Genomic DNA, 24954 nt, shown 5'->3' with positions numbered 1-24954 from the left:
CTCAGGCCAGTTCTGAACTGGACTAGCGGTGCCAGTGTGGCCATTCTGTTAGCACTTCCCTGGTGCCAGCTCTACTTATACCCTTTGTTCTAGTAACTAAATATGACACATTCTAATGTCCTTAAAGAAAAAGCTTCCTGCTTCAGATGCACTCTGTCGCCTTCTTTTCCCATTAAATGAAATACATAATTAAAATTCTTTGAAAAGACAAATATTTTAGAAAATGATCATGTTTTCCCCACTGGTTTTTATTTATTTGAGTGTGTGTGTGTGTGTGTGTGTCTGTGTGTCTGTGTGTCTGTGTCTGTGTCTGTGTATGTCAGTGTATATGTGTGTCTGTGTGTGAGAGGTTTCTCTATTTTTTACTGAAATTCTTCCTGTTGAATACTTTTTTTTACCCGAGCAACAAAAAGAAGTTGTATCTTTTTGATTAGTTAACCCTTGTAGCATACCTTTCTCTATTGTCTATATTATCTCAGTTTTCTTTTTTTCACACAGATTCTGATTTTAACTAAGTTAATTGAAGTTAACAGCTTTAATTTTTCTGAGTTGTGTAACTTTAAATTTCAAATTCCTTACTATTATTATAATTATGTGACTGTTTCTTTTTATAAACTTGAATTTAGGTTTTGTTGTGCCTTAAGTATTCTAAAATAATTTTTCAGCCATGGAAACAAAGAAGTATTCTCCTGCCGAGGAATAAAATTGGCAGTGGATTGGTTTTTGGAAAGAGGCCACAAAGATATTACAGTTTTTGTTCCTGCTTGGAGAAAAGAGCAGTCCCGACCTGACGCTCTCATCACAGGTAAGCTTGTTGCTAATGGCTGTTTCTGCCTGTGACATACCCGTGCAGGCTTGCACGTGAGGGGTTCTCAGTCTATTTCTGTTTATTCAATCTATGTGACTGCCATTTTCTTGCATGGAACATTTTTTATTTGCCAGTTTGAAAATGATCTAATTATATTAACTAAATACTGTATTAATTAGTTACTTTTCTGTTTCCATGATAAAATATGATGATGGAGTGAAGTTGGCAGCAGGAATAGCTTAGAGTTCACAGCCCAAACAGAAAGCAGTATGCAAAGAGCACAGTGGGAATGGCATGAGTCTTTGGAAACTTCAGAGCCCACTCACAGTGACACACCTCCCTAGCAAAGTCACCGCTCCTAATCCTTCCCAGACAGTTCCACCAATTGGGGATCAAATAATTCAAACATGAGCTTATGGGGACCATTCTCACTCAAATAGCATAGCTATGTAAGTTGGATAATTTTCATTTATATGAAAACTTGGACATCAAATTTTAAAAAATTCTGACTCTTAGGCATACTATTCTAGCTTTGGCATTCACTCCATAGTACTTGAGAAAACACACCAAAGCTCTTCAGAAACCACTTTCGTCATCTCTATGAAATTAGCCTAGGCAGCTGTCAGGTTCTAATGGCTATAGGACATAAAAAGTCTGTTAAGACCCTGGTGTATGTGACCCAGCCCAAAAAGAGGAGGTGACCAGAACCCAGTAATACATTTATTTTTGCACTATTTTGTCATTTTTTTAATGTATGAGTTTGAGGCAAACATGCCCTCTTTAACTGTTAATTGTTGTTGAACATTTGATTCAGTTATAGTGACTCACAGGCAGCATCCAGTCCTTCTCTCTCCCCCCTGTAGGCAGAACTAGAGAACTTTTCAGAGAAAGAAGGAGGAGTAGAGGGAATGAAGGAGACATAAACAGACAACTGTGCTTTTAGTGAGAAAGATTGTTTTAAGGTTTCCTTTTTCTCTGCTGTCACTAAGGCAATGTTAAAATAGGATGATGTGAGTTGGCAAGTATTGGTGGAGGCTAAAGCCATAGGTTCTGCCCAGTCCAAAAGGAACTGGGGACGAATGGCTATGTGTGGTGTCTATTAGCTTGCTGGCCTCTAGGATCACTCAGTGCCTGTGGCTCTTCTCAGCTCTTCTCACCCTGCCCTGTACCCTAAACTTCTGCAGCTCCTGGGCTCCCCTTCCCCAGCTTCTCTCTCAGAGACGACCATGCACTCTCTTGCTCCTCACTCTCTCAGAGATGACCATGCACTCTCTTGCTCCTCACTCTCTCAGAGATGACCATGCACTCTCTTACTCCTCACTCTCTCAGAGATGACCATGCACTCTCTTGCTTCTCTCTCAGAGACGACCATGCACTCTCTTGCTCCTCACTCTCTCAGAGATGACCATGCACTCTCTTGCTTCTCTCTCAGAGACGACCATGCACTCTCTTACTCCTCACTCTCTCAGAGATGACCATGCACTCTCTTGCTTCTCTCTCAGAGATGACCATGCGCTCTCTTGCTCCTCACTCTCTCAGAGATGACCATGCACTCTCTTGCTTCTCTCTCAGAGACGACCATGCACTCTCTTGCTTCTCTCTCAGAGACGACCATGCACTCTCTTGCTCCTCTCTCAGAGATGACCATGCACTCTCTTGCTTCTCTCTCAGAGACGACCATGCACTCTCTTGCTCCTCTCTCAGAGATGACCATGCACTCTCTTGCTTCTCTCTCAGAGATGACCATGCACTCTCCTGCTCCTCACTCTCTCAGAGATGACCATGCACTCTCTTGCTTCTCTCTCAGAGATGACCATGCACTCTCTTGCTCCTCACACTCTCAGAGATGACCATGCACTCTCTTGCTCCTCACACTCAGAGATGACCATGCACTCTCTTGCTCCTCACTCTCTCAGAGATGACCATGCACATTCTTGCTCCTCTCTCTCAGAGATGACCATGCACTCTCTTGGCCCCCTTGCGTTTGCCTCTCTCTTTGCTGTTTTCTCTTCTTCTCTTGCACCGCGCCCCCCTCCCTCTCCCTCCTCACTACTTTCAGTTGATGATTCTGGCTGTACTGTCCCTCTTATCCACAATAAAAACTCTCCCCTCAACCATACCTTGGAGGGTCATGTCCTCATTTATACAGACCCCTTGTAGCTATGTGAAACTACAGAGTGGAATGCCCGTGTGATCCAGCAAAAAGAATGAAAGTGTTGAAATAACTCTAGAAAAAATACTTGCTTAGATTCTTCTTACCTTATGCCCTAGAACAATAAACGTTACATAGGTGAGGAATTAGTTGTCAGAATTAAACCGTCAAAGATTACAGTCTTCGAGGTGGGAAGGAAACTGCCTTTCTAAATTTAGAGATTTCAGAAGTGATGTGAAGGAAAAATTGACGTAATTAACACAAACTTCAGTCTCAGTCTTTTGGTAGACTCCCTTAAGTACCTACTGATTACATTTTAAAATACACTAAGAATTCATGCCCTTAACATGAAGAATCCACACCCATTGAGAAACACAGAGCTGTTTCTAACATATAAGGAGTAAAGTGCTTGGAATAAACAATTCACAAGAACCAAATAAGGAAAAAGAGTCCAACCTCAGTAGTTAAAAACATACAACTCTAAACAACCACTATTTTCCATATATCAAATTCACATTGAAAGCTAATATTCAATAGCCAGACAGTGGTGGCACACGCCTTTAATCCCAGCACTCGGGAGACAGAGTCAGGCGGATCTCTGTGAGTTCGAGGCCAGCCTGGTCTACAAAGCGAGTTTCAGGACAGGCACCAAAACTATACAGAGAAACCCTGTCTCAGGAAAAAAAAAAAAAAAAAAAAAAAAAAAAAAAAAGCTAATATTCAGGTCTTTGAGGAAGCCACTCTTACACTCAGGGAGTACAAATCACCACAGCCACACTCGCTTGTTTTTATCTTAAAATGTTGACACAGTAGTTCCTGCTCCATTCAAAGTTTCTGGAATTTGAGTCAAGTAAGGTCTATTGTGATCTAAAAATATTAAATGGAAGCTTCCAGAAATAAACAGACCATAAATTTAAAATTGCACAGTGCTTTGAGTCATGTGATGAAATACTGTGTTATCCTGCTCTGTCCCATCCAGGAAAGGTATCTTCCCTTTGTCCAGCATCTCCAGCCTGTAGGTGCTCCTCCATGACCCTAACCATTACCTGGTAGCCCTCTTGGGGAAGCAGATTGTCTATTGCAGTGCTTATGCATAAAGTAACCCTTACTTTATTTAACAATAGCTCAAAGCTAAAGGGTTATACTAGCAATTTGAGTATCGACACGGAAAAGCTGTAAAGTACACCCTTGAAGTGAAAAGGTAGAACTTCTCAAGTTTATAAAGAAGGAAAAAGTATATGCTGAGAAATATGTTATATGTTAACAGTATATTGTTAGAATTGTCCCATTTTTGTGATGGTTCATTTTATGTCAACTTGATACCAGCTAGCTTCATTTGGGAAGAGGGAACCTCAGTTAAGAAAATGCCCTGACTAGATTAACCAGTTGGCAAGCCTATGGAGCGCTTCCTGATTGATAATTGATGTGGAAGGGCAGTACCACCTGGGCTGGGATGCTGTAAACAAGCCTGCTGGTCAAGCTATGAGGAACAAGGAGCAAACCAGTGAGCAGCATTCCTCTGTGGCTTCCCTGGGACGATGGCCTGTAATACTGTAAGATGAAATAAACCCTTCCTCCCCAAGTTGTTTTTCTTCATGGTGTTTATCAACAGGAGAAAAACCTAAGACATGTTTTTATAAGTTAATTTTGCTGTGCCTTGTTTACAAATTGAGTTTTATCATAGATATGTATGTAAAGGAAAATATATATGTGTGTGTGTGTGTGTGTGTGTGTATATATATATATGATTTTGTACTGTCCATGTTTTCACTTGTAACTGGGGCTGGGGTGTCTTGGAGTTTTTCCCAGTGAATATGGGGCAGGAATTACTGTGCTCTTAGATTTTTCACATTCCACTTTAAGGAATTAGTCCCAAGAAAATAAGAAGGGATATATATAAGTGAAGGTTTAGAACCAAAAATTCAATGTAATATTATTTTCAATAGAAGGAAAATGAAAACCAATTGTATATTCATTAGAAGAATAGTTCAGTAAATTAGAACATCCCTCAATGGTACAATATTTAGGCAGAATTTTTTTTGATGTGTGTGTCTGTGTGTGTAGGTGTTCTCACCCCTGTCTGCACATCTGGTGGCAGAGGTCAACACTGGGTGTCCTCCTCTATTGTTTGCTGCCTTCTAGCTTATCTAGAGGCTTGACTGGCAAGCCACTGAGCTACTGTGTCTGTGTCCCCTGTCTGTGTTTCCTCAGCACTGGACTTGTAAATACATGCCACCATGCCCATCTTTTATATGGTTACAGGGATCTTGAACTGCTGGAGATTTGAACTCAGGTCTTCATTGTGAACCAAACATTTTACTCACTTAACCATCTCCCCAGCCCATAGACAGAAATTTTTTTTTAGAGAATATAGTATTATATAAAACTCATGCTTTTTATTATATATGTATGTATATAAATTTCTGCTTTTTATTGTTTTTCCCTGTATATATTTTATATATGCATACATATATGTACATATCAACAGAAAAAAATCACAGAAAATATGCCAAAATGTTAAATAACCTCTTAAGTTGTTTTTTTATGGGATGTTCATTTCTGCCTATTTCATAAGTACCTTAAAATACTTTGATAAGCAGTGGTAGGGTACGGTAAATTAAACTAAAATGAAAAGACAGCAGCTGGGCATGGGGACACACATCTACAGTACCAGAATTTAGGGGGCTGAGACAGGAGGATCTCAGGTTTGCCTGGACTACTTAGCAAGGCCCTATCTGAAAAAGAAAATAAAGGAAAATAAAAGTGATGTTGAATTATGCAGATGACTTTTGTGCTTCTTGAGGAAGGAAAAGTATGAGATCAAGAAGGGAAATAAGAATCTACTGGTTCGTGCATGGCTGAGTCCCGGGGAAAAGTCCCAACATGCCGGGCCCCAGAAGACATCAGAATGCAGCTTACTTTGTATGATGCTGGAATGGTAGTTATAGTCTTTCAAGTGTTTTCCTTCCCAAAGTAATAATTTTCTTGACTAAAGCCCTCAGCCACATAATCTCTGGTGAATGGAATAGTTCAGTATTCTTTGACTGGGTCTAAATAAATAAATCATACATTAAAATTTAGAGTCATGGGTTCAGACTAGCACTTTTGCTAATCTCCTTTTCACTTAGCAAATACTTAACATGTGCTGGCTATGTTAACTTACTAGCTGTAGACTAAACTTGTATTTTTAAGGTGGAATTATCTATGTGTCATCCTAAGAAGTTTTTTCAACCTTGTAAACAAGCTGTTTCATAAGTGCAAATTAAACAAGTGATGGTGACTTAGGCTGCCCTTTACACTGCCAGCTTCTTCAGTGAGGTTCAAAGCAAACAACCATTGTTCGGGAAATAAAGGCCCATGAGTTACTCAGGAGCAAGATACAGGGAATGAGCTAGAAACTTCAGAGTATGCACCCTTTAGTGGTTCCTTTATCCATCCATTCCATAGACATTCATTGAGTAGCTACTAATGTGTTTCATGCACTGGATGGATACCGAGCCCAATGAGACAGAGCACTGTACTGTCATAACTATAGCGTGCTGGATTCTATTATTGAATCCGGCCTGTAGGGTTTGCGCTCATTTTCTGTGAATTTGAAAGAGCTCGACAATTGCATATGATTGAAATACATTCAAGTTAGGTTAAAGAACAAAGTCCATGGGTGGAGGGGAGCTTCCTGGCACCACCTCTCCATATGTTAACTCCTTTACTCCTTACAGCCTGCCCACTGCATTTCAGAAACAAAGAAGCAGGTTCAGTGAGATTGTGATTTCCTCATGTGAACTGGAGAAAACCTTGAATTTTATGCATGATTGCTTATTCTGACACCCACATTTCTCCCACTAGTCCATTCTTAACTTCAGTGACCACTAGGTAACAGGTAGTAACTATCTGTAGACTCTTTGGTGGGTTTTGGAAATTATTAACTGACATTTGTTTACCACCTTTCAGAGGACAGGATGCAGAACATGGTGCTGTGTTTGTCCCAGCATTTCTGACCCACTCACTGCCTTTGTTCCCGTGAACCTGTGTTTCCAAATGGTTCTTCGGCTTCCTTCATTACAACTTCAGATTCTCTCACCATCACATCTTCTATTTAGAAAAAACAAAACAAAACTGTAAAACTCACCCACAGATGAGAGGAAAGTGCCTGTTGCTTAAAACTGAGCCAGCCTAACAGCTTGGTGTGATTGTCCCCGTGGCACAGTGCCTCAGAAGCTGGATCGTCACGCTAGTGCTGTGACTTTCGCTCTTCTGACTGATGTTTCTAGAAGGATTGTTGAGAGTTCTAGATTACGCTCTGCCCACCAACTGTGAGTTGTAATCTCTACGCTCCAGCTCCTGTGAAACCTCTCCAGGAAGCTGGAGTGAGGACTCAGTGGTTCAGAGCACTTGTTCTTGTAGAGAACTTGGGTTCAAGTCCCAGCACCCAGATGGCACTCAGTCATCTGTAACAACAGTTCCGTGGCATCTAAGAATCTTGTCTGACCTCTATGGGTACCACACACACACATACACCAACCTACATCAAGCAACACACTCGTATCCATAAAATAAATATTTTTCCTTAAAAACATTCTCATTGTATGAAAGTCTTCAGTGTTTAATTATGTATCTACTCCTGAATTTCTACCCTGTTGTTATTGCAGACCAGGAAATTCTGCGGAAACTAGAGAAGGAAAAAATCCTGGTCTTTACACCTTCGCGGCGCGTCCAGGGCAGGCGAGTGGTATGCTATGATGACCGGTTCATCGTGAAGCTGGCTTTTGAGTCTGATGGTATAATTGTGTCCAATGATAACTACAGAGATTTGGCAAATGAGAAACCGGAATGGAAGAAGTTCATAGATGAGCGGTTATTAATGTATTCCTTTGTCAATGACAAGTAAGTAAGCCAGCTGTCCCTAGCAGCCGCAGTGCTAGCCTTCCCATTTTGCCACTGACCAGACCTGAGACTGCTTTCTCCTCACCACCAGTTTCCCATTAATTCTGATGGGAGCCAAAACTGAACACTTGTGCTGTAGGAGGACAAGTGTGAGCTTTATTCCCTCCCTGAGTTGCTTTCACAGGACCTGAGGCCAAAGAAGTTTCTTGGACTCTGTCTGAGGGACCTGACTGACAGAACCATCTATACTGCCCGCCCCACCCCCCACCCCCCGCCAATGCCTGTCAAGTCAACTTAGAGCATGATAGCTTACTAAACACACACATGTTAAAAGTTGTGTTACCAAGGAAGACTGGTCATGATCACAGCCTTCAAGTTGATAAAGGGACAAATGATATAAACAGGCACAAGTTACAAGACGTAAATATATTTCCAACTGTGGAAGAAGTTTACCTATTGTTAATGTAAACCCAAAAAGAGTTTTCTACCTGATTAATTCACAAAAATATGAACACTTGTGCTATTAAAGATGTGTAAACACTGGAGCTGGAGAGATGACTCAACAGTTAAGAGCATTGGCTGCTTTTCTCGAAGACCTAGGTTCAATTCTCAGCACCCATATGGCAGTTCACAACCATCTGTAACTCCAGTTCCAGGGGATCCAGCACCTTCTCCTGACCTTCCTGAGCACTGCATATACATGCTGCACAGACATGCTGGCAAACACCCGTACACAGAAAAATAAGGAAGTTTAAAAAATTTAAATGCATGAAAAGTGTTGTACGATTTAGCGAAAGTTAGCAAAGGCTTCAAAAATATGTTTACACCCTCAACCTTGCATTATTCCTTAGAATATATTAATGAGGAAAAAAGGAAGATCAAATGAACTAATTTCTGTATTTAGAATTACAGGATTCCAAGGCGACTAAGCACACATAGAAAAATCAGTCAAGTAGAATGCATCCCTGCTGCAGTATTGCTCAGCGATTCACTGAGAAATGTGGAAAGTGGCTGAGTTGGCACACGGCTATGATCTCAGCATTATACAGGCTGAGACAGGAGAAGAACAAGTTCAAGGCCACTTGGGCTGCATAGTGACACTGTCAAAAGTGGAGGGAAGAAACATGGAAATAGCTTTATGTAGCAATGCTGGGGATGGAATCTGTGGCTAGTCACATGCTCTACCACTGAACTACATCCCTAACCCCTAGTTTTTACGGAACATTGCCATTTTGCTTTTGTAATAGTAACACTATTTGCTAAGTGTTTTCTTTAGCCATTTTGATTGTTCCTCATTGAGTTTTTATATTGTGCACATTCTCATTTTGTAGGTAAACACTTGGGGTTATTTTAAATTAGAACAAGGATGTAACAAGTATTAGCATTTATTTCTGTACATGATATGAATTCTTCTTTCCTCCATTTGATACCCAGTCCAATGATAAGCTTGTGTCCTTAGATTTAGTTCCTTCTTTTAGTAGTAGGGGTCAAAGCCAGGACCTCACATGTGCATGCTAGGCAAGCATACTGCCACACTGAGTTACAACCTTACTGCTTTTGTTTCTAAGTGTTTTTGAGAAAGGGTTTTATTTAGGCTGACCTTGAACTCATTCTACAGCTTACAGTCCTGTTGCCTTAACCTCCTCGAGGCCCTCTGCCAAGTAACTAGGATTTCAGATCCGTGACATCATACCTGATTGATTGATTCTCTGTAGCTCTGGTTGTCCTGGAAACTCGCTTTGTAGACCAGGCTGGCCTCGAACTCACAAAGATCCACCTGCCTCTGCCTCCTGAGTGTTAGGATTAAAGGTGTGTGCCACCACTGCCTGGCTCAGATCTGATCTTAAAAAACCATTTTTCTTAAGATGGGATCTTGTTCTGTTATCTAAGCTGGCCTCAGAGGTTTGCCCTCCTACCTCAGGCAGCTGGGATCACAGGCGTGCTCTGCCTCCTTACAACTTACTTTTTCCATTTCAGCTGAGAAGCCATTGCTAGCTATAATGGGAAGAGAGCAGACTTCAGAGTCATGTATAATTGAATCATGACTTTGTCATTGGATGTTAGACACAATGTGACTTAGTTCATCTGAGCCTAAATTAGAATTCTTGATTGGTCTGTAAAATGGAGCTTGAACTTGGAAATGAAGTGGTGTGTGTAGCACATCTGGCAATAGTGGCAGCAAGTGAGTCTCTTGTCCTCACTGCTGTCCCTCCCCCTCTTTCCCTGCTCAGCTGCTCCACTCCCCCCCCCCCCCACACACACACACAAAACACACGTTCCCTTGCAAGACTGGTGTTCCTAAAATGCTCTGGTAATCATTTTTCAAATCCTTTCAAGCCTCCCAAGACTGGGAAGAAGAAGAAAAAAAAAAGCATTGTTAGGACATGCTGTCTCAAAATTGATGAAATTAAAACAGATACAAGTTCAGGAGAAAGCTGCACTTTATAGGAAAACTTGATGTAAAGTTTGGGTTTCTTTAATCTTATAAATATTAGCCAAGACACTTGGATTAAAATTTCAAAGAAAATAGAATGAGTGACTATATCACTGGGATTAAATTAACCTTCTTCTGGGGTGTCATTTTTTATTATTGTCTCTGTGACAGGTTCATGCCCCCTGATGACCCGCTTGGAAGACATGGCCCAAGTCTAGATAATTTTCTGAGGAAGAAACCCATTGTTCCTGAGCACAAAAAGCAACCTTGTCCATATGGTAACTGTCCTTATGAATACTTTACGTGTACTTTTAGAGCACAATATACTGTTAAACTTTGGCTAATGTAAATAAACATTGAAAAATCTCAGATGGTATACTATGTGGTTCTTTTGATTATAATTAAATTTAAGTAAGTGTGTTAGTCTGTTTTTACCTATTTTGGTTCAATATATGAATTTCTCTGAGTGAAAATATGGTCAGAAAATAGTGGTAATTCTGTTGGAAGTTAGTTTTCATGGGAATGAAAATTGGCAATTCTTCTATCTAGGTACAAATCAGATAAGCATAGCTTTATCATGTTACAGCAGTATAGTTGCTCTTGATAGCAGAATTTCCCACACAGTTGTAAAGACCTGGAAGAGAAAAGGCAGATATGAGAGTTTCCTCAGTGCTCTTCATAGTAAGCAAGAAGACCAAAGAGCGTGAGGAACAGACTAAGACTCAGCCCGCCTGCCATTTCTGCCTTTTTTATCAGGAGCAGATAGGCATGCTTCACTAACTGTGCAGGATCTCGTGGTGTGCTCCTTTGCCTAACTGACTTTATCTCCCTAGGAAAGAAGTGTACCTACGGACACAAGTGCAAATATTACCACCCAGAAAGGGGCAGTCAGCCGCAGCGGTCAGTAGCTGATGAACTGCGTGCCATGTCTAGAAACACAGCCGTCAAAACCACAAATGAAGGAGGACTGGTGAAGAGCAACAGTGTTCCTTGTAGCACCAAGGTTGATAGCACTTCGGACGGCAAGCGAGGTGCTCCAAAGAGGCAGTCAGACCCGAGCATAAGGACTCACGTCTACCAAGACATAGAGGAAAAGCTTCCCACCAAAAACAAATTGGAAACCAGGTCTGTACCTTCCTTAGTTAGTATACCGGCCACTTCTACTGCAAAACCCCAAAGCACTACATCTTTAAGCAATGGCCTTCCATCTGGAGTTCATTTCCCACCTCAGGATCAAAGACCACAGGGGCAGTACCCTCCAATGATGATGGCAACCAAAAATCATGGAACGCCAATGCCTTATGAACAGTATCCAAAATGTGACTCTCCTGTGGACATTGGATATTATTCCATGTTGAATGCATATTCAAATCTGAGTATCTCAGGCCCCCGAAGTCCTGAAAGGCGTTTCTCATTAGACACTGATTATCGAGTCAATTCTGTAGCTTCAGACTGCAGCAGTGAGGGGAGCCTGAGCTGTGGGAGCAGCGACTCCTATGTGGGGTACAATGAGCGTTCCTATGTCAGCTCTCCTGACCCACAGCTGGAGGAGAATCTCAAGTGTCAGCACATGCACCCTCACAGCCGCCTTAACTCCCAGCCCTTCCTGCAGAATTTCCACGACCCCTTAACCAGAGTGCAAAGTTACAGTCATGAAGAACCAAAGTTCCATCACAAGCCTCCTCTTCCACACTTGGCTATGCATCTGCAGCACCCTGCTGTGGGTGCCCGGTCCAGCTGTCCCGGGGATTACCCCTCTCCACCAAGCTCCGCACACTCTAAGGCACCACACCTAGGGAGGTCCTTAGTGGCCACAAGAATAGACAGCATTTCTGATTCTCGACTCTATGATAGTTCTCCTTCAAGACAAAGAAAGCCTTACTCACGCCAGGAAGGCCTAGGAAGCTGGGATAGGCCAAGCTACGGGATGGATGCGTATGGCTATCGGCAGACTTACTCTTTACCCGATAACTCCACACCCCCGTGCTATGAGTCGGTCACCTTCCAGAGCCTGCCTGAGCAGCAGGAGCCCACCTGGCGAGTCCCGTACTGTGGAATGCCACAAGATCCTCCGAGGTACCAGGACAACCGAGAGAAGATTTATATCAATTTGTGCAACATCTTCCCACCTGACCTTGTAAGGCTCGTCATGAAAAGGAATCCTCATATGACAGATGCCCAGCAGCTTGCTGCAGCCATCTTAGTGGAAAAATCTCAGCTGGGTTATTGAAAAGATGATGCATCTTTGTGGTGTTGAGTAGTTTTTTGTTCAGCTCAGATGCTGAGGGAGGTTTGCTACAATAGCACATGTGATCTCCTTCTCAGCAAGGAGGTTATATAGTATCCATTTATGTGAACTACTGTATCATGGAATCTGTATGGAACCCCACTTGGTGGACGGATCACGGGATTACTTTACATTCAAACTCTTTTTTAAACATTTCCTTTTTAAAGCTATACACTTGGCTGGAAGTTTCTCCAGTTTGATTTAATAGATGTATCTGTGATCTTTGATATTTCCTCTTTGGTGCATCAGGGGTTTATATGCAGCACTTTTTATCCTTGTTTCCTGTCTTATTAACTTGGTGTTTGTCTGTCAACTGCAAGCAATTGCAGTACCTTCAAAATGTGGAGGTACTGGACTAGACCTAGCAAACTATTTCCTCAAGCCAAGCTTAACTAGAATCCTTTACAGCTTTTTAAGTTATTTTTATTTGGGGAAAGTGGGCTTCTTTGTGCTATAATCATTATTTATAGAAACAAAGATATACTACAGCACTGACTTTATATTTTAAACAAAATGTAAGTTACCAGTTATATTAAAATGGGTAATAGTATATATTAGAATGATTTTCAGTATGGCACTTTTTATTATTTTATTTTTGTTTGGATGTTTCCTGTTAAGAAAAATAGTTAATTTTAAATGGTCAGTTTAAAAGAAAGCAGATGCAATCAATGGAAAAAATATTTCCATTTCCTTTTTTATGAATAAGGCAAAAGCCTTAACTATTACAGGTTAAAGCTTTGTTTTCCAGCTAAAATGTGCTTCTTGACAGTAGAAATGAGACGGCTGAAGCCCTGGCTTTCCATTAATGTGTGTTTTGATGTCTGTCTTTCTGTGGGAGGCACAATACTGGATGAATAACTCTTTCACAGTTCTTGCCTGTTTTTAATGAATCTAAGTATTCTCAATGCAACTTTTCTATTTAATACACTCTAGCTTTCCTGCTATTTATCAAGGCTGGCCTGAGGTGGTCTGATGATGTGTTGAGGATATGCAACATTTATTGATACTGCACTATAGAAATGGCAATGGAGGACATGTAAATGGTAACTTAAATTTTTTGTAAGATATTGTATATTTTCCATTTTCCTGAAGGTAGTTTTTTTGGGGGCCTACTATATTATTAAGGCCAGACTCTTGCCACAAATAGTGTAGTTTTAGATACAGACTAAAGTCTGTTCTAGTATTAGTAAGGGATATTTCTGGTTGCAAAGTCATGGGTTATGCTTGCTGTAGTGACATTTCTGAGGATTGGAAAATGGGTTATGATCAGTGCAGACAGTGTTGTGCTGGACAGAACTTGACTCTGAATCACTTCGTGTAAAGGACAAGTCCAGCTCTGGTCTGTCATCAGCCTGGATGCTCTGGTCTGGGTGGTCCTGCAGCCTGAGAGAGACAAAGCCCTGAAAACCAGAAAGTACCTTTTACTGTTGATACAAATTGTATCTTTTTAACAATAAGAACTATTTTGATTTGTAGATCTAGTTAAAAACACAAATGTGTAACTATAATTAGACTTTTGGGCAACATTTTATCCCTTATTTAAATACAAAATTTTAAAGTAAAATTGAAGACTAGAATAGGATAGAAAATAAAACTAACAATTAAGGTAAATAAAGGTGTCTGTCTTAGTTTTATATATTAAAATATATTAAATAAATTTATTGGCATTTTCTTTCTCCTAAAACTTACCTAGTGTGAACTTATCTTAAAATAAAGGTAAAATGCTGCCTGAAAATAACGTCCAAGCATCTTCGACTAGGATAACATTTTCACTACTTGTGTGACACTGTGTGTTGCATGGAGTAGGATTTGGGTACACAGTAAATGCTTCTAAACGGCATTGTGCATATTAGCATATCCAATAATCTGAACCATGTTCAGCAAACTTAATTCAGGAAAGTGATGTTCTACAGTTACTGCTGTTGTGTTTGAGTGAGTGTGGCGCACATCTTTACCAAGAGTGATGCAGTGGTGCCACACCAGCCATTCTGAGTGGTGTCTGTCTGAGTGGCACCACTGACTTGTGAAACTGTCCTTGACTTTGTCAGTCATTAGCTGAAGGACAGGTGGAACTGTGGAGGCCAAATGGGCGTCAGAAGCAGGGTTGCAGAGGAGGGCTCCTTCCAGCCCGTCTCCCCAGGCAGTGTGCGGCTGGAGCGGGGGTCCCTTCGGGTGAGCAAGTCACTTTTGCTTCATTTTAGCACTGTGATTATTTGGAAATGGGCAAACTTGACTAGAAAGACTTAAGGGAGACCTTAGGGAAGAAGGATATGACTTTTCAAATTTGGCCTTCTAATGATTTTAGCTGACTAGTTACCCTCCTTTTCATCTTTAATAGAATCCATGCCACTGTCACGGAGTGGGCAGCCCTGACCCACCCACACCTACGTTTCTCAGTACCATTAGCTGTGTGCTAAGGAAAAGTTTTCTGAGGACAGGAGGACAGTCTGTCCCCTTTAATGAAGCACCAACGTTGCTTGCAGAGTTTAACATAATTGGCAGACTTTAGCTACATCCAATTCTCAAATATCTCAAGTAATAAGTAACAGGAGTCCGTTATTAAGCTCATGGCTGATCATAAACCTTAATTTTAGCTAAAAAATTTCTTCCCAATTGCTAATTCCTATTCACCAGACTTTCTAAAATAAATAAATAAACAACCTGAAAATGGTGTGTTAATAAGTAGTAAAAATGTCAGAATTGGTCAGCTGATAAAAAGGACTCAGACTGGAATATTCTGCCCCTGAATATAATAGACAGTTGACTGTACTTCATGCAGTAATTAGCAGTTTGTTTGTCCCTGTGTCTTAGTCCAGAGGGAATAATACCTAACTGGCCAAAGTGGCCCTTAGAATTTCCTCTTTTCTTGCATGTCATACAGATGTTTTCAGTCCCATTATCCTAATGGGAGTTTGTCACTGACCTAAACAGTGAAAGTAATGGTCACCAGTATAAAATAGTTGACACTGGTGGAAACTTGAATTTTGTGTTTTTATGAAAATACATTTATGAGAATATGTAATATACCTGAAGAGGGTGTTTTATATATACACATATTTGTTATGAAGTATTAAAAAAAATGGGGGGTTGTCTTTTAATGGATAGCATTTTCCTGCTTGAACTATGTTTCTTTGAGTTGTGTGACCAAGTCTAGGGTCTGTTTGACCAATGATAAGATTCAGAACTACTTACATGGAAGGAAACACTTGGTTGGTTTTATTCTTGGTATTTTAAAGATTATTTTGATAATTTTAATAGAATGTGTAATTTTTAAATACACAAAAAGTAGTATTGATTATACAAATGATTATTTAACATGTCTTTTATGGATGTATCTATATGTATATAGACAGTAATATATTTATAAAATAAATATACTTTATGTTGTATTTTTTAGTTTATGATAGATGTGAGGAATGTGTGTGTATGTATATGTATATGTATGTGTGTATACACATGCACACATGTATCAATGCCTGTCTGCTGTCTGCCTTTCTGTATGTGAAAGCTGAAACCCTTTCCCTGACTTGCTGGTATATACCCTAAATTGTATTTGGTTTGTCTTTCTCCTTTTTCTATCCTGTTTCCTTATTCAAGAGAAAATAAGAGGGACAGTTTTCTAGTCTCTCTGTTGCTGGGTGGCTCTTCCATTTTATTAATCTCTAATCCCTAGAGAATGCCTGACATCAGGCAGATTATGGCTAGAGATAATGATTATGTTCCAAATATATTAAAAGTGAAAAATCCAGCTGTAGTGTTAAAGTTTCAGGATACACACCAATGAACAAAATAAAGCATAGAAGACTAGTCACATGTACTTCAGAATGTGAGGAAGCTTTGCGTGGGAAAGCAAAGACATTGTGTTCTAGATGCTTTAGGAATTAAACCCTAGGTGATGTGCCAACAACTCTTTCTGTGTAGGATCTGGTAATAAATAATTCAGGCTTCTCAGAGAATCAAATAGTCTTTTAAAAACTGCTCACCTTTGCCTTTACAGTGTAAAAGCCACAGGCAACATATAGATAAAAATGTGACTTTTTTAAATAAGATTTTACTTACAGAAACAAGCATCAGGTTTTTACCTGTGGGCCATTCCTCAGCCCTGCCCTTAAGGGAGAAAGCCAGACATATTGCGCAGTAAGTTCTGGTGTGTGTTAATATAATGAATACTAGCTGTATCTCAGCAAACATCTGGAGGTAATCGATAGTCCCTGGCGTCCTTCAGAAGATGACGTGTGCCAGTCATTTCAAAGCACCTTCCTGCGTTTATGCTGAGTTCATCACACCCATCATTTCAGATGTTTCTTGTCTAACCAACAAATCTGCCAAAAGAGTATTGAAATTTTTCTTTGAGCTTTGAGTTTCTATTTATGAGGAAGAATCCTTTATTTTTTGTTTTTTAATGGCCTCGTGGACCAAAAAAAAAAAAAAGTCTGTTTTAAAACTTAGCCTATAATTAGCTACAACTTTTTCAAAGATTGCATTTGTCAGTTACATTTTTCTGTTGACTTTGTCTTCTGATACTCACCAGACCTATCCTTCTTTACAAGTGGTTTTAAAGATTAACATAATGTAATTTCACAGTTTAGGGTTTTTCTGTAATATTTAAAACCGAGTAGTCTAACAGCTATAATGAGTGTATTTCTTACATTGTCACTCTTAATAAGAAACATGTATGTCTTCTTTCTCTGTCCAAATGCCTACTATAGAGGTTTTAGATACTCTAGGGACTGCCTTGGGAGTGGTGTTCTTATGATCACCTGTGAGTCTGAATTGACTGGAGCTGAACACTGCTGAGCATGCTCATTCCCAGGGCTTCATCCATGGACCACAGCAATAACACTATCTTCATAGGGTTGTTAAATAGCTAGGAAAACCGCCACCCACTTCAGTAGTCACACTGTCGTAAAGTTGGAGTGCAACTCTGACTTTCCAGTGTGTAGTGTTTCTTCTGTAATGCTCTCACCTCCTTGCCTGGTACTCCTGTTATGACAACACTGTCATATTTATACGTGACTTTTCCCCTAGAATCCGCAATCCTTCAGATTTAATCACAATGTCAGGTTTTGACCATTTGGCGGTAGAAAATGTCTATGCATGTTTTCATTCTTTATAAACTTGTAAAGTTTCATTTCTTAAACCATGTACTGACTTTCTATCCAGGTATTTCAGGTGAACAACAAGTTGTTTCCCAGCAGGGCTTTCCCATTCCTCTCTAAAGCAGCTCATGTCTCACAGGAAAAGGAAACCCAATGGTTGTTGTGTAAGCATATACACCCATATTTGTGTATGTGTGTGTGTGATACACACACACACACACACACACACACACACACACACACACACACACATAGATTTCCCCTGGGTTTTTTAAATTATAAACTTTCTACCTTCTGTTAAATACCCACAAATGGTCAAATACTACAGACATGGTGTACCCTCTCTGTCAGGTTTCCTTTTGCTCCTGACTATAGTTGTATGCTGGGAGAGAACTTCCTTATTGATCCTTCGCTTTTCTTATAGGAAAAATAAAGTAAAGAATATGTTTAGAGCAACCATTTTATAAACATGTTATTCTGTTTATCACTGTCTGTTCTGTGTGTTTCTGTAATGGGATTTTTACAATCCCCAAAGCAGTGGAACCAGCTATATGATTCTCCTGTAGAGGGGGAAATACTAAATAATCATTTTTCCTATGATAGGTTGTTGTTTCATGAAGAAATGGATCTCATATGACAGCATAGATGCTAAATGAACAAAGTATTTTCCTTCTCTGTTCCCCTGGCTTGCCCGAATTCTGTGGTTAATGACATTGGGCTTCTCTGTAGGATGTGCACATGTTCATCATCAATGTAAATGTTAGAGCCACAAATAACTCCTATTAAACTGAAATTAAATGTCAAAAATAACTAGTCATGACTCAAAACATGGTGAGAGTGTTTTCTTTCTGTTTGTCTCTAAAGTGTTTTGTTTCTGGTGATTCTGAAATGTCTGGTTGTCTAGCTAAGACTGTGATTGTGGATAAGGACTTTGTCCACTGAGTTTATAGAAAGGCTGGATGATACAGTGTCCTTGTTCTGATGAAGGCCAGCAAGGATTAAAGGGTACTGAGAAGACTTCTCTTGGTGGGGTAGTATGGTACACCAACTTGGGGCACTGATGCATGTGAACCCTAAACAAGCTTCACATGCATCCTTCAAGGTCTCTTCCATGTAGTTAAGCTGGAGTCTAAAAGCAACACAGTCAACATGAGTAAGTAAGTATTAAAAAAGAAAAACATAATAAATTTTATCTTGTTAATAGTTGAGACTCAAAACGCTAGATCACTATAGGTCGATGTTTTATTTCTTCCAGAGGTTAGAGGAGACAGCAGGCAGAAGTTAGTAAGTGATGCTCGTGTGCTTGAACCCATCTTGCACATGTTAGTATGATAACAGAGACAGCACACACAGTATGCAGAAACAAGCAGATCAGCTCTCAGAGTCTTTCCCAAACTCCCTCATAAAATGGCATTGACCCCTGTGTCACAAGTGCCTGTCCCCAGTGCATGATGGGGAGGAGAACTCAAGGGCAGGTGCAGCTAAGTATAGTCCTACCTGGCCCTGCTCCTGAACCTTGAAACAGGGACTTCACGTGATCCCTGCCGTTCTAGAGAGCTGTGTCTTCCTGACCCGATTTTTGGTCATTGGGAGTATTCCACTGCTGCTGTGGTCATTATAACAACATGTTCTAGTGATGTTATGATTAAATTCTGGGATTTTCCTGTCTCTTTGCAGACCTTTGCTTCCCTCTGACATTGCCCCTAAAATTGGTACTTTCCATTGGCCAGTGCCATAGATTCTTCTGCTCCTTTGCCCACTTACTTGTCTAAGTTGGAGCTCAGAACTTGCAGACTTGGACTGTGTGTTTTGGTTCAAGCTGTCATGCACATTGAAGTATTGATGTTCTCATAGTTGTCAGAGAGTTCAACATCTCCAAAAGCAATGAATCAATAGCAACGTTTAGTGGGAGAGGCTTCCAGCCTTCCCAGGACTACTTGAGCCCAGAATAGGAGATGGCCTACAGTGCTAAGTAGACTTAGTACCTCACTTTCCTCAGGTCTAGAGGGAAGTTAGCACACACTGATGACTTGAAGCACTCATCAATGAGTGAAAGGGGAGGATCACAAAAAGCAACTGTAATGGCAAATTTATTAAAAAAAAAAAAAAACCTGGATCTGAGTTTTTACCACACTCCGTCATCTCCTAGTTCTGAGGCAGCTGCAATGGTGAGCATCCTTAACTCTGCCTCCTGGAGAGAACCCGCCCAAGGTTGTCAGGGATATTGGGATAGGCCAGTTGCCAGGAACTGTAGGGCAACCGGAAGCAACTGACTTTGAAAGATTCTCCATCTCTCTCACAAGAACTTAACATGGCGACGCCTTGGGAAAAGGCTGGAGCAAGGACACAATGGCGTGAGCATGAACATCAGAGCAGTGCCCCCATGTGAACAAGACTTTGACTTTTTATTGGGGCTTTCTCCCCTGTAGATGGAATCATGTCCACCTCAAGGATGTCAGTGTGGCTAAGGAGATGCCCATACAGAGCGTCGGGCCATGCACTGGGGAGGGTAGAAGGGCTGGAATGAGAAGTTCTTTTGCAGCTCAAGGCCGTCCCCGCCACTTGCCTGTCCCTCACAAGGTGCATCCTGCCCTCCACTGCTCTCAACTCAGCCACCACTTGTCCTTCTGCTTTGTGCTGGATGCCTCTGGCCATATGTGTGCCCAAGACTCACTTATTTCATTATGCCAAGCTCCTAAAATGTTTTGAGTTGGAGAGGGCAGCAGATACTGGGCCTTCTGGATATTTCTTCAGCATGCCTGCAGTCTTCCAGCTTGGAAGGTGTATTATCTTAGAACTTTTTTTTTTTTTTTTGTTTTTTTGTTTTTGTTTTTTTGAGACAGGGTTTCTCTGTGTAGCTTTGCGCCTTTCCTGGAACTCACTTGGTAGCCCAGGCTGGCCTCGAACTCACAGAGATCCGCCTGGCTCTGCCTCCCTAGTGCTGGGATTAAAGGCGTGTGCCACCACCGCCCGGCGGAAGGTGTATTATCTACTCCAACATTACCTCTGTGAAGCCTTCCTGAGCTTTGAACATCCTAACACTTCCTCTCTAACACACCCCATTTTACATTACCTCCTCAGCATTGTCACTGAGATTGAGTTTCTGTATTGCTCATCTCCCTGCCCTGAAATAAATACGCCATGAGGGCATGGACCTGATTTATAGCTGTCTCAGTTTATCTGTGATACATGACCAGACAAAGTCCTTTGGTTGCCCCATCCCAAACTTCAACTTGGAATATGTCTGAGCTGCCCCATGAGCACAGCTGCACATCTGTACACATGGCTCAGGGTTTGACCCTAACCAAGTTAAGGCTACTTACTGCTGGGCCTTTCCTTAGATCTATCACTTCCCTGTGACCCAGATAGGCAGGTAGGCAGAAAGCCAAGATAACTTTGGGTAGTGGGGTCTCAGGTCTTATCTGGGAGTGGGCCATATCCTGAGTGTTGATTTTATGATGTTGGATTAAAGGATATGCCCAACGATAACAACAGACAAATCAAGGGTCAGGTGGTATAGCCCAAAGCAGAGCTACCAGTTCCCACAGAGCTAGGAGAAGGATGTACCCAAGGCTAGTTTATTGTACTTCAGGATGAGCCTTACAAGGGTATAGTACTTCTAAAGCAGCTTCATAATCCCCAGCGGCAGACATTATCGTTCACCCCAGATCTTAGAGCTGCATTCCTTGCAATACAGGTAGCACCTGGTGATCGGGATGCAAGTCTCCATTCATGGGCATTTCACATCATGTTCTCTTCCTGTCTGTGCAGGCTGCTGTCTGCCTCTGGGCTGTTTTCCTGGACATTGGGCCAGGCATGGGGGTCGGGGGGCAACACCTGACAGACTGCTCTAGCTAGCTGATTGATTTCTTGGGGTGGGAGGAACCTTGCAACTTTGAGTTCTGCATTCATCCCTGGTCATCATCCAGGGTGGTCCTTGCCCTAGCACTGGGTATAGGAAGAGGAGGTACAGAGGCCCCTGGGGAAGGCAGGACCCCCTTTGTCCCACTGATCCTGCAGGGCTGGAGCTCAGGGTGGCTGTAAATGGTTGTTGAGTAGATAGGGGAAACAATGATATTCTTTTGAACAATGCTGTTCCTTCTGACTGCACACAATTGCTTCTCAGAATGTACCAAGCATGATTTCAGCCTTCAGAGCACTCATAAATACTCCTCAGGACTGGGTGAGCAGCTGTCCCAGGAAAAGAGGGCACATGAACAGCATGCATGTAATAGTTCGTTCTTTCACTATATATTTTTTTTTTATATTTTTGGAATCCAGAGAAGCTAAGTGGGGTGTGAAGTTACATGGCAGAAAAGCTAGAGAGACTTAAGAGTGCGCTTCATTTCAGACCAACGCTGGCCTTAGCCAGCCCCCTGATGACAGCGGCATGCATTGCCTCAGACCTACTGACTTGATGACCAATCAGCAAGAAGGAAAATTCAGTGATGACAATATGTGGGGCTCAGGGTGCAAGAGGTCTGAGTGTACATGTTTGGGGACTGCTGGGTCCACTCAGAGGCATCCCATGGCCCAGAGAGCATCCTGTGGAGGGAAGGAGGGAGGGAGGGAGGGAGGGAAGGAGGGAGGGAGGGAGGGAGGGAGGGAGGACTCCTGGGGTGAGGAGCCCCACTGATGTGCTGTCTTCTGTAGTTTTGAGACAAGAGACTGTTAAGAATATCACACAGAGCCCTTCTTCTCTATAACTTCTGTACTCTGGTCCTGCTAGTCACTGGGCCTATTGAAGGAGCCAGGGATGTAGGCCACAGCCTATGGTTCAGCCTGGTCTCAGTCGATCCTGACTACTTTCCCTGCCATTTCAACCTCTCCAATGCCATGACAGACCCATGCACAGAGGCCACAGACTGGGGGAGGGTAGGAGGTACCTGATGTCCATGATGAGTCGATATTTGAGGCTTCAGAAGTCCCTTACATATTGGAGGATGCTTCGTGGAACTCCTGGTTTTCCTCCTGGATGTCAGTTCCACCCAATCCTAACAATCAAGGATGTCTCAGACATATCCCCTAGTGCCACAGGTGTAGAAAATACACACACTAGAGGTGTATGAACACAGGTGTGTCCATCCACAGAAATGCAGGTAGGCTGTCCCCTGACCCTTCACGAAGGAATCTGAATACCAGGACAGTTGGAGATGCTCACACTACGACTTGGTTATGGTTTGAGTTTCTGGTGATAGAACCTTAGTCTCCAACTTGGCAACATGAAGATAATGGGATCTTTAAGAGGTGGGACTTCGTGGACAGTGATTAAGTCACAGGGCACCATCCTGGGAAGGGTTGTCAGGAAACTTATGAAGTGAGCCTGCCCTCAGCCCTTCCTCACTCAGCCAAGTCTCTTTCTGTTTCCACTAGCAGTACGATGGGTATCCTAGCCCTCACCAGGACCACAGAGCCAGGCTCTTTGGATGATCAGACTCCTAAGTCAAACAAATTTTTTCTGTCAAGTACCCATGACCTATAGTTTAGCAGAAGAGACAGACTAACACCCTGCCTTAGTTTAGGTTACTATTGCTACGATGAAACACTGTGACCAAAAGCAAGCTGGGGAGGAAAAGGGTTTATTTGATGTCCACTTCCACATCACTGTCCATCATTGAAGGAAGTCAGGACAGGAACTCAAACAGGGCAGGAACCTGGAGGCAGGAGCTGGTGCAGAGGCCACAGAGGGGTGCTGCTGACTGGCTTGCTCGTCATGACATGCTCAGCCTGCTTTCTGATAGAACCTAGGACCACCAGCCAAGGGGTGGCACCACCCACAATGGGCTGGGCCCTTCCCCATCAATCACTAAGAAAATGCCCTATAGACTCATCTACAGCCTGATCTTATGGAGGTGTTTTCTCAGTTGAAGCTCCTTCGTCTTAGATGACTAGCTTGTGTCAAGCTGACAAATCTAGCCAGCACACCTTCACCAGACAGGCCCTGTGCTCACCGTTCCCCTGTGTGTACCTAGAAGAGGCTCTGTGGCTACTTCTGAGTATTGCATTAGGCAGGAGCAGAAAGTGTTAATCCAATGGAAACTTATGAGGGGCAAAACGCCCTGGAAAAGTACCCAGGAAGAAGGACAGCTGAGGCTGTGGGTGAGTACCACAGGCAACGTAGGGAGCCTTGCAATAACAAAAATGGAGTGTGTGGCAAGGAAGACATTTCCACCAGAGTGGACCAGATTGCAGGAGTGCAGGAAATCAGGGAGTCTAGGTGTGAATACCTGCAGAGGCTTAGCTGAGAAGCCATGCTGGGCTGTGACTCTGAAAGGCCTCGCTGGCTTGGCCTCTAGCAGCCATGATGGCTAAGTCTGTAGAAACATTTGGTATGGTTGTCACTAAAGCCAAAGGGGTGGAAAGGCATTTGAAGGAATTGTTGAGGGTTTGTTAAGTAAAATCATTCAGTAAAATCTGAAGAGTGCATGCAGATTAACTCCAGTTACATGAATTACAAGTAGGTGAAATCTACTGGGGCCGATACCCGTTTCCGGGAAGTGCACCCATCAGGGTGTCCCCTCTTCTCCTGATTCCTCGGACTTGTTCATTGTGAGGACTTGTCGTGCCGATTCCTGACCTGTGAATGTTTGAGTTTTATGATTCAGTGGGAAGCTCATATGGCCTGCTTCTCCCATCCTTGCTCAATGGCCTGGTTACAGGTTTGTTTATCTGTGCACAGGACTCTGCCTGTGGTTTTACTGAGGGAAAATGGGATTCTGTCCTTAAAGTGCCATTTCAGGATCGATGTCCAGCTGGCATCCACTTATCTGATGTTCTACCCAGTCTGAAGTGAGTGTAATCCATAACCACTTGTTTGTCCCCAAGGCCATGGCTACAAGAGGATATTGATTTGTAAGTTACTCACGCTGACCAAGGAATGTTCTCCGGCCCGTTTAGCAAATGCCACCCAGCTGACTCAGCCTTGAGAACATTCAGTTCTTGTGGTGTCTGGGAAGAACAAGTACAATTCCTTCTCTCCGACAAGTGCTTCTGGGTCTTAAGTGTGGTCCCTACTGAGGAGTCTTGGTCTCACCTAGAAATGTGCTATAAATTCAGAGGCCAGGGCCAGGCCTATGGCCTGCTCTATCAGAAAGTCTGAGAAAGGGGCCCAGCATACTTCTTAGCCACCCTTCCAGGTGAGTCTGATGTACATTAAATGAGAAACACGGGGCTGAGCAACAGAGCAAAAGATCAAGTAGGCGGTGGCTGGATGATCACCTCGAGCCTGACCGTGTGCAGACCTAGTCTAGGGCAACTGGACTTCCTGTCTACCACTGAATCCCAAGAAAG

General features: G+C 42.2%; 1 protein-coding gene across 2 annotated transcripts in view; it reads left to right on the top strand.

Annotated features, from left to right (window-relative positions):
• The window catches only part of Zc3h12c (zinc finger CCCH-type containing 12C), a 61002-nt gene extending 42511 nt beyond the window's left edge, over positions 1-18491 (top strand). For both annotated transcript variants that reach the window (XM_059267887.1, XM_059267886.1), the window contains exons 3-6: positions 666-805; positions 7610-7844; positions 10450-10556; positions 11112-18491. In XM_059267887.1, the coding sequence (XP_059123870.1) occupies positions 666-805; positions 7610-7844; positions 10450-10556; positions 11112-12508 (1879 nt within the window). In that variant the 3' untranslated portion in view covers positions 12509-18491. The remainder of the gene's footprint in view (positions 1-665; positions 806-7609; positions 7845-10449; positions 10557-11111) is intronic.
• Positions 18492-24954: the final 6463 nt, after the last annotated feature.

The sequence above is a fragment of the Peromyscus eremicus genome, chromosome 7 (assembly GCF_949786415.1).
Source record: "Peromyscus eremicus chromosome 7, PerEre_H2_v1, whole genome shotgun sequence".
Classification (NCBI taxonomy): domain Eukaryota; kingdom Metazoa; phylum Chordata; class Mammalia; order Rodentia; family Cricetidae; genus Peromyscus; species Peromyscus eremicus.
The sequence above is the reverse complement of the archived record's forward strand: the minus strand, read 5'-3'. Positions and strand labels throughout refer to the sequence as shown.